Source organism: Chrysochloris asiatica, unplaced genomic scaffold (assembly GCF_000296735.1).
Source record: "Chrysochloris asiatica unplaced genomic scaffold, ChrAsi1.0 scaffold00066, whole genome shotgun sequence".
Lineage (NCBI taxonomy): Eukaryota > Metazoa > Chordata > Mammalia > Afrosoricida > Chrysochloridae > Chrysochloris > Chrysochloris asiatica.
Window position 1 is genome coordinate 11,592,003 of NW_006408584.1, and position 10,586 is coordinate 11,602,588.

Consider the following 10,586-nt stretch of genomic DNA (forward strand, 5'->3'; position numbering starts at 1 on the left):
TTTTAAGTGATGTCCTTTCCTGGTTTTGGTATGATGGTATGCTCACTTTATAAAATGTATTCGGGAGTGTTTCATCATTTTCTATGTTCTGGAATGTTATTGATAAGTGCTGTGGAGTAAGTTCTGACTCATACAGACTTTGTGCAGGAATTCTGAGGAATAGATGGTGGTTTGAACCACGAATCTCATGGTTCACAGTCCAGTGCTTATCCTATAGTGCCACACAAGAAGTCCCATGTTCTAGAACAGTTTGAGTAAAATCTATTTGGCATAATTTATCAGTAAAGCCATCTGGGCCTGGTCTTTGTTGTGAGTTTTTTAATGACCTGATCAATTTCTTTTTTTGTTGTTGTTATAAATCTGTTCAAGATTTCTAATTCATTCTATATTAGTTTAGGTAAGTTGTGTTTTTCTAAAAAGTTATCCATTTCTTACAGATTTTCTAATGTATTGGAGTACAACTCTTCATAGTAGTCTGTTTTTATTCTTTTTATTTTTGTTAGTTCTGTTGTGGCGTCACCAGCACTAATTCCTATGCATGCTATTTGCATCTTCTCTTTTTTGTTGTAACTTTTAAAAACAGTTTGTCAATTTTATTAATCCTTGTATTATTGATTCTATTGTTTTTCTGCTTTCTAATTCATTTATTTCTGTTCTAATCTTTATTCCTTTTTTTCTGATGACTGTAGGCTTATTTTGCTGGTCTTTTCTCATTATTGGAGCTGTTGTGCTTTTGGTTCTTTCTTGTTTTTGGATGCATGTGCTTGTTCTATAATTGACCTCCTAAAGTACTGCTTATGCTGTTCCTAAAGGTTTGGGTATTCTGTGTTATCATTCTCATTTGATTCAAAGACTTTTTTTTTTTATTTCAAATTTTCTTTGTTCTATTAACCAGTAACTTCAGAGGAGCATTTTTTAGTTTCCAAGTATTTCTGTTGTTTCTTGATTTTCTTATTGTTGATTTTTTATTTTTGAGCATTATGATCTAAAAAGATGGCTTGTAGTATTATGATGCTTTTCAATTTATTGAGGCTTGTTCTGTGGCCTAGCATATGGTCTATTCTAGAGAATATTCCTTGTGTACTGGAAAACAGTGTGCATTGTGCTGTTGTTGGGTTGCGTGCTTTATATAAATACGAGGCCAAGTTGTTCCTCTGTGTTTTTGCTGAGTTTCTTTCTAGTTGTTCTATGCTTTTAAGAAAGCAGTACATCAAAATCTCCCACTATTATTGTAGCGTTGTCTATTTCTTTCCTCAGTTCTATTAACATTTGATTTATGTACTTTGAGGCTATTTCATTGGGAGCATACATTTATTAATCCTTTTATTAAATCAATTAATCCTTCAATGCAATTATGGTCTTTTTTGTCTCTTATGCTGGTTTTTGCAATAAGGTCTGTTTTATCAGAAACTAATGTTGCCACTCCTGCTCATTTTTTATTACCATTGGCTTCTCATATTTTTACCATTCTTTAATTTTTAATCCATATTTTTCTTTGATGTAAGATGTATCTCTTGTAGACAGCATATTGAAGGGTCCTGTTTCCTTATCCATTCTTCTACTCTGTTTCTTGACTGGTGCTCCATTATCTTTTAATTCCACTTTTCCTTGAACCTTTTGAAGCCCTCTTGGTATATGCAATATAATTTGCACAGAGTCAGCAATATTTTTAAGGCCTGCTAAAAGGAACTGTTTTCTCTTTGCCAAATTAGTTTTTGTCTAAGGATATAGTGCATTTACTAATTGAATAGTTTCATGAGGAATAATTAATATAACATAAAATTCATTCATTTTAAGTGTATAAATCAGTGATTATACACAGATTAACAAAATTGTACAGTGTAATTTTACATTTCAAATATCCCATAAAGAAAATCATACCCAATAAGTACATCATACATTTACTATGAAAAATTTTAAGCATGCATATAAATGAAGAATGACTTAACTCTTTTCCAGGTACCCATCATCCAGCAATAGCCATTATCAATATACAATATATTTTAATTATGTTTCACATATTCAATCTGATTAATGTAATAACTTATTTAAGGGTAGTAGTCAATAAATTAGGAAACAGTTTATTTTACAAAAATTAAGTTTTCAATTTAAGAAAATTTTTCTTGACTAGATTGAGCAGAATGTATGTAAAGCACTCTTTAAACTCAGATTCAAGGACTGCTCTAAGAGACTAGAAGATATTTCCTCTCAGTATAAAAATGAATCCTAAGACTGTTCCTGTTCACAGTAAGCAACCAAGATGGAAATGGTTTAATGATAAGAGTGCAATCAAAACAACCAACCATTTTTCACATTTCATGACAACCATCTGGATGTTTCCTAACACTGAGTATTGTCACATAATTCTCAAAGGCTACACATTATAACTGGTGCAAAATTATTTTTATACATAAACTATTTTAATATTCAGAATTTACCAATTTTGAAAATCAAAACAAAAATTAACTTACTTACAAAGTCAGCATGAATGATTTACTCCCAAGTCATAGGAAACTGTTATGACAGAACTAAAATTCTAAATACTTTGAAAATTCTCCAGAATATCATTTTTATTGAAAAATAAAATTATCTCATTAATTTTCTTCATTAGTATTCATTGTTTACCATTAAGCTCACCATATTAATCATTATTTCATCATTGTGTCTAAGCAACAGAGACATAACTTCTGCCTCCAGCACAATGCATTGCTGGCCTTTACTAGATTAGAAGCAATATATGCATAGCAATTTAGCACAAAAGGACTGGAGCCAGATGCCCACTTTTAAAATAAACTGTCTATTTCTTAGTGATCAGAAGTAAATACTTAGATAATTACTCATTTCCTCATGGGTAAACCAGATCATACTAATATTTTAGATGACTGATAAAAAGGGGTTAAGCAACATAATTCATGGGAAATATCAAGGACTACTTTTATAATGGAGTCATGATGTGGCTCTATAGACTAAGCAATGGACTGCTAACCACAAGATTGATGGCTCAAATCCACCAGCCTCTCCTTGCAAACTATGAGTCAGAACCTACTCAAGGACACTTAACAACAACTTTTATAACAATAGTGCTTAATGACTTGCTACTTTGTAATTAACATTACTTTAATTTATCTGAAAGATCTAAATTTCATAGAAGAAAGAAAATCTAGTCATTATTTAGAAAAATTTACAAAACCCAGGAGATAATTGATTTTGAGATAATTACCTTCTTGAAAAATATCTGGTTTCTATTCTTGCTTGGCATAAGGTATGCATAAAGTCGGAGAATATCCCGTGATTGTCCAGAAGTAAGTACAACATTGACCTTCATTGCCCAAGAATGTATGATCAAAAACTTGAAAAGATATGTCTGCACATCACTCAGGCCTTCGTCTGAAACTATCAGGAAATATGGGCAACTCTCTTGCAAAAAACGTTTCCACTCCTGAGATAAGCATCCTGAAAATTCAGTTCGAACATCAATGGTAGTATTATGTTGAAGATGAAGAATTAAAGCACTTCTCAAAGGAAGAAGTTCAGGAAAATCGATATAAGCGTACTCAGCATCCTATAGGGTAGAAGAGGATACATTATCTGAAATTATCATTTAATAGTTTATTACTTTTGTTGATTAACACATATATATCATTAAAGGCACTAAAGAAATAAGATCCAACCCAGTTTTATTCTATTAGTCATGAAAAAGACCCTTAAACCTTAACTGTCATTTCAACAAATGTATGCCATAAACCAGTTTGAATGTGAACACATTTGCTTCTTAAAGTAGACACAAAGTATTGAGAGCTCATCATCACACTTTCTTTGCCTACACTTCACTTGTTTTCCTCTCCAATTTCTGGTTAAAAAAAAAAAAAAATCTAAAGTTACATAAGTGGCTATAAATTTTCTGGAGCAGGAAGCTCAGGTGGATCTTTTAAATAGGAGGATTGTTGCAGGTACTGTGCCTCTTCTTAAATAGTACAGGTTTTCTTAGCAGACCAAAATGTATAATTAATTTAACTAGATCAGTACCCTGGTTCTTTTCTTAGAACAGTGCTTATAACCAGCAATCATGTTAAAAAAAAAAAAAAAATTGGATTGCAAAGTGATTGAAAAGAGACACACCAAAATTCTTAAGAGTAATACGTTGGTTACATTTAGTGATGATAGGATGGGGAAGGTATGGTAAGGGTTACACATATCTATGTTGGTTAATTGTATGTGTAAAGTTGGTTAGTCTATGATAACCATGGGTTTGTCCAATAGTAAGTAGTCTAGCTGTGTAGTGGTTATGAGTCAGGCTACTAACCTCAAGCAGTTTGAAGCTAGCAGCACTTCCACGGGAGAAAGATGAGGCTTTCTGCTCCTGTAAATATTTACAGCCTCAGAAACCCTATAGAAGGTCGCTATGAGTCGGAATTGACTCCACGGCACACTACCACCACATACTACCACCATTAACCCTACTAGTCTAACTGTTGTTGTTGTTGTTATGTGCCGTGGAATAGGTTCCGACTCATAGCGAAGCTGTACAGGGTTTCCAATCTTTCTCCCGCGGAACAGCTGGTAGTTTCGAACTGCTGACCTTGCAGTTCACAGCCTGATTCGTAACCACTACGCTACCAGAGCTCCTTAGTCTAGCTTTAGTTATACAATATTAAGTAATTACCCCACTGCTTCTCTGTCTGTTTGATATACTGTAGAAGCTTGCATGGTACTTTGATGACCAGTATTTGAAATATAAGCAGGGTCACCCATGGTAGGCGGGTATCTGTGGAGTTTCCAGACTAGGAAGAAGGAGAGACAGGCTACTTCTGACTGTTTACCAACTAAAAACCTTATGATGTGTATTGGACATTTTGAATTAGACAAAATCATATTGTTTACTAGGCTGGAAATTAGAATTCAAAAGAAATGACATTGCATTCATCATAAAAAAGATGATACTGGATGGAGATTACATGCTAGAATTTTTTAAGACCAATGAATTATGCATTGCAAATATCTTTTTTTTAAGCAACACCTAGATCTCACCAGATGCAATATACTGAATGAAATTGACTAAATTTGTGCGAAGAGAAGGTAGAAAAGTTCAACACCATCAGTCAGAACAAGGCCAGAGGCAGAATGTGGAACAGGACATCAATTGCTCATATCAAGTTCACGCTGAAAATGAATGTAAATTCAAGAGAGACAAATATGACCTAGAATATATTCAACCTGAATTTAAAGACCATTTCAAGAATGGATTTGATGCACTAGATACTAATGACCAAAGACCCGAGAGCTATGGGATGACATCAAGAACATCATACAGGAAGAAAACAAAGGTTCATTTAAAAGATACAAAAGAAAAAAAAATAAGAAAGTAAAAGAGCTGAACAGAAAATTCCAAAGAGCACCTTGGGAAGACAAAGTCAAGTATTATAATCAACTGTGCAAAGACCTGGAGTTAGAGAATCAAAAGGGAAGAACACTCTTATCAATTCTCAAGCTGAAAGAACTGAAGAAAATCATTCAAGCCTCACCTTTCAATACTGAAAGACTCCACAGGCAAAACACTGAATGATGCAGAAAGCATCAAAGTATGCTCATACAATTTGATGAACTTGACCTACACCTATGGAAGCAGTAGCTCAAAAGAGAGAATAAATCCTTACAGCAAGAATCATTTCCACCCCCTCCACACACAGAGTAGACAGGAACAGGCAACTTGGACATTGGCTACCCAAAATGGAGGGGCTGCAAAGGCAAGAAGTGACTGGCTTACAAGAGGGAACCTAGATCCAAAGGGCTTGGAGGAAGGTAGAAACTCAAGTGAGTAATATCCAATCTGTCTAGGTGGGGCTGATGCAATGAAATGCAGATGGGTCTCTTGTGATACAACAGTGAATAATTGTTATCAGGACTGATTGTGAGGGTTGGAAATGTAAAGGTAGACGTTTTATAGCAAGGAGGGGAGTGATTAACTTTTCAGTCTAGGAGTGGAGTTTTCTAGGACCATCAAGGGAGAAAAGCGGAGAGGGGGACCCTACCCAGAGAAGCAGTGATGCCTGAAAAGGAGGCAGAGATGATGTCGTGGAGCCATAGAGCAGCTGCAGACTTTAGATCCAGAGAGGGAGAGAGATTGTGTGCTGAAGACCTGGGGAGTATAGGGGGCAGGATTGCAGGATATACCCTTTGGTTGGTTGATGATGCATGGAGGGGATTGTAAGCATGGCAATGAGATGATATACGATAGAACGAATGTAAAATTAATGTTCTCCCATGTAAACTATCACATAATTCACAATAAAACATTTAAGGAAAAAAAAAAAGGAGATGGAAGGAATAAACAGTCACTTCACCAAAAAGAAAAGATCGATGTCCAACCATTTCAAGAGGTAGTATATAATCAAGAACCAACGGTACTGAGGGAAGAAGTCCAAACAGCACTGAAGACATTGGTAAATATAATAATAATAATAAATTTAAAAGCTTTAGGACTTGATGGAATGCAAATTGAACTCTTTCAACAGACGGATGCAACACTGGAAGTGATCACTAATGTATGCCAAAACTGTGGAAGACAGCCATCTGGTCAACGGATTGAAAGAGATCCATACTTGTGCCCATTCCAAAGAGAAGTGACCCCATGGAATGCAAATATCATTGAACAATATTATTAATATAACATACAAGTAAAATTTTGCTAAAGATAATTTAAAAAACAGCTACTACAGTACATCAATAAGAAACTGCCAGAGATTTAAGTCCAACACAGAAGTGGACATGATGGATCTTGGCTAAAAGCAGAGAATACCAGAAAGACATTTACCAGTGCTTTATTAACTTTGCAAAGGCTTTAGACTGTATGAATCATGACAAGCTATGGATAACATTGCAAATAATGAGTATTCCAGAACACTTAGTTGTGATATGAGAAACCTGTACACAGATCAAGAGGTAGTTGCTCACACATAACTAGGGGATACTAGGTTTAAAATCAATAAAGGTATCTGCCAGGGTTGTATTCTTTCACTATATTTAATTCATCTGTATGCTGAGCAGATAACCTGGGAAGCTGGACTACCAGAAGAACAATGTGGCATCAGGATTGGAGGAAGACTCATTACCAACCTGTAATATGCTTGCTGGAAGGAAGGAGCACTTAAAATACTTACTGATGAAGATCAAAGACTTCAGCCTTCTATATGTATTACATCTTATTATAAAGGAAACAAAAATCCTCACAATTCAACTAGTAAATAACTTTATGAATAATTAAGGTAAATTTGGAGTTCTCAAAGATTTCATTTGACTTGGATCCAGCATTAACACTTGGAAGCAGCAGGAAAGAAATCAAACAATGAATTGCATTAGAAATCAAATCTGTTGCAAAGACTTCTTTATGTGTTAAAGAGTAAAGATAGCAGTTTGCTAACTAAAGGGCACCTGACCCAAGACATGGTGTTATCAATTGCTTCATATGCATGAGAAACTTGGACAATGACTAAGGAAGCCCTTATAATAATTGTTGCATTTCAATTATGGTGTTGGAGAAGAATATTAAAAGTATCATGGACTGCTAAAACAAACAAACAAATCTATTTTGGAAGAAGTACTGCCAAAATGCACATCAGAAGCCAGGATGATGAGACTTGGTCTCTCATACTTCAGACATGTTATGAGGAGGGACTAATACCTGGAAAAATACTTCATGCTTCGTAAAAATGGAAGATCAGCGAAAAAGAAGAAGACCCCCAAGGACTGACAATGTAGCAGCAGCAATGGGTTCAAACATAACAATTGTAAGGATGACACAGGACTGGACAGTGTTAAGTTCTGTTGTGCATGGTTTTTCTATGAGTTGGAACTGACTCAATGACATTTTACAACAGCAACAGCAATGTAATTACTTTCTACAATGTAATCTACTGTAATAAATCAGTTGAAAAGAGTTTCCTTAACATGTGTTCTGCTTCCAAACAATAAATACATAATTTGGCAGAACTCTGCTTGTTATTTTCACTCCATACTTTTCCTAACACTTGACTTAACAGATCCTGAGATACAAGCCTGTAGTAATACATAGTCTGGCTTACAGATTTTGGATTTCCATTCCCCCACACATCTACGAGCTAATTCCTTGAAGTCTCATACATGTGTATGTGTTTATATATGTGTGTATGTTATGGACTCCTGGTTTGGTGCTGTAGGATAAGCACTGGACTGTAAACAAGATCAGTGTTTCCAACCTACAGGTTTTCTCTTCTGAAACCCTACACAGGGTCATTATGACTCAGGACTCGACAGCACTTAACAATAACAACATATATATATACATAAGTACACATATACACACAAAGAAGACAAGGATTCAAAAATTTATAGAAAAATGTAATTAAAAGATAATGGATTTGTTTTCCATGAACTTATTGAAGCCTTCATATATTTAATGATATATATTTCTCAAATTTTAACTATTTAGACACAGATATTGTGGTTGAATGGTTAAAATGTTATTGAAATGTTAAAAGTTTAAAAAGAAAAAAAAAAAAGATAAAGTATTCTCTAATAGATATTCACTATATAGAATACAGTAGTGAAACAGGTTAGTGAATCTGCCATTTTTGGAGGTTCTGGGAAATTAACTTTTGAATTTTCTAAGATAAAAGTAATTCTCAGAGTTGTAAGACTAGAATCCAAAGATGAATTAGGGTGCTGTTCCAAGGTTCTTTATGCTGTATGCTGTCACACTATAATTCCATCATTATGAAAATAAAATAATCTTAATTGTGATGATTGCTAAATACTAAGATTTTGAGTAATCATTGTTTAATAATTGCTTTAAAATCTCTAGATTTTTATACATATACTTTATTCTGTAATAAGAAAACTGTTTCTAATAATTTGGTGGATTTTAGCTTTAGTTTTTATATTTAAGGAAAGAATTCAACTCTGCACTGTTACAAGTTACCTTGAAGAAAATGATCGCAAAATGTCCTCCTTTATTCATAAGATCCACAAGATAGCGTTCAACCAGATAGAAGAAATGGAGATTCTGCCCAGGGGTTAATGATTTCTCACATAGGCATGTGCTAAGGAATGAATCTCCATCAATGAGAAAAAACTCAGATTCGACAAAATCATTGAATAAACTGGAATATCTAAAATGAAAGAAAAATCATATATTGAATAAATAATAAAAGGAACAATATTATCATTATTCTACCATTATTATGATTGATAACTGATTTGTTAAATAATAAGCTTATGGGTGACTTTATGCAAAGACTGTTTGCATTTATACACACAGCTATCCTTTATGGGAAGAAAGTAAGTTAATTGCCATTTTATAGAGAAGTAAAATTAGGCTCTGAGAAACTGAACAAATTATGAAGGGCCATGGCAGAATTTGGATTATAGTTAGGAATATCTTCAATATATGTCTTCTGAATAATAAGTCAGAAACCAGTTCCCATGAGTTGATTCCAACTTATGACAAACACATATGTTTCAGAGTGGAACTGTGTTCTTTAGGGTTTAAATGACTGACTTTTCAAAAGTAGATCACCAGGTCTTTCTTTCTAGGCATTTCTGAAGACTTAAATCTTCACACTTTCAGTTAGCACTGAGCATGTGAACCATTTTCACTTCCCAGGGACTTATTCTGAATATAGGACATACTACTTTCCCTTTCGACTTCATCAATCTCATTCTTTTATAAGGCAGTATGTACATGGATAGCCATGGACAAACAAAGCAAGAGAAAACTTGTTTGCACCATCACCAAACAACATTTGAAGATCTATATTCAGAAACAAAATATACTTTTAAGACCAAATAGATATACAAAAAATATGATGTTTCAATTTTTTAAATTTATGACTTATTACTACTCACTCAGCTTTTGGCATTTCCTCCAAAATGAACTGTGATATTATCTTTAAAAATATTGAAGATTTTTCTAAACATAAAAAGGAGAGAAAAAAAATGGATTATTTTCAAGCATCAATCCTATTTAATGAAACTATCATTTGATTATTATTTGGAAAGGTGATGTTATAATATGAGTAAAGTTATATTAATTTCATTAAATCTGTATAATTTACAGAATCAGTTTTATAATCTATAAAAATTAAAAATACAAAATTACCCATTCTTGTTGTTCTATGTGCCTCTAAACACAACTGTTAAATACTAAATAGCAAATTTCTTTCACTTGTGCACTTTTAAACATCAGTTAGTAGTAAAAATGGAAAACCTGAAATAAAAGGAGAAAACTTTTAAATTTCACTTATTCTTCAATATATATATGCTGAATAGTCACTAAATATTAAGCTAAATGTTGTTGTTAGCTGTTGTTGAATTAACTCCAACTACTACTGGTGTGGTGCTGTGGGCTAATGCGCTGGACTGCAAAGTCATTTTGAACCACAAGGCTGGTGGTTCAAGCTTACCAGCTGCTCCTTGGAAATCCTATACAGGGTCACTTTGAGTCAAAAACAACTCAATAGCACTTAACAACAACAACGTGTTACAAGAGTCGAACTCTTTTTTTACTCCAATACTAGGACTGCTACTCTGTCAAGTAATGTTGACTGTAATCT

At 33.8% G+C, this 10,586-nt stretch overlaps 1 protein-coding gene across 1 annotated transcript in view; it reads right to left on the reverse strand.

Annotated features, from left to right (window-relative positions):
* LOC102829971 (probable ATP-dependent RNA helicase DDX60-like) overlaps window positions 1–9,941 on the reverse strand; it is a gene marked incomplete at its 5' end in the record, with an annotated part of 180,523 nt that extends 170,582 nt beyond the window's left edge. Inside the window, 3 exons of the mRNA XM_006864549.1 lie at window positions 3,221–3,562; window positions 8,954–9,143; window positions 9,880–9,941. Of these exons, the coding sequence (XP_006864611.1) occupies window positions 3,221–3,562; window positions 8,954–9,143; window positions 9,880–9,941 (594 nt within the window). The remainder of the gene's footprint in view (window positions 1–3,220; window positions 3,563–8,953; window positions 9,144–9,879) is intronic.
* Between the last annotated feature and the right edge of the window lie 645 nt (window positions 9,942–10,586).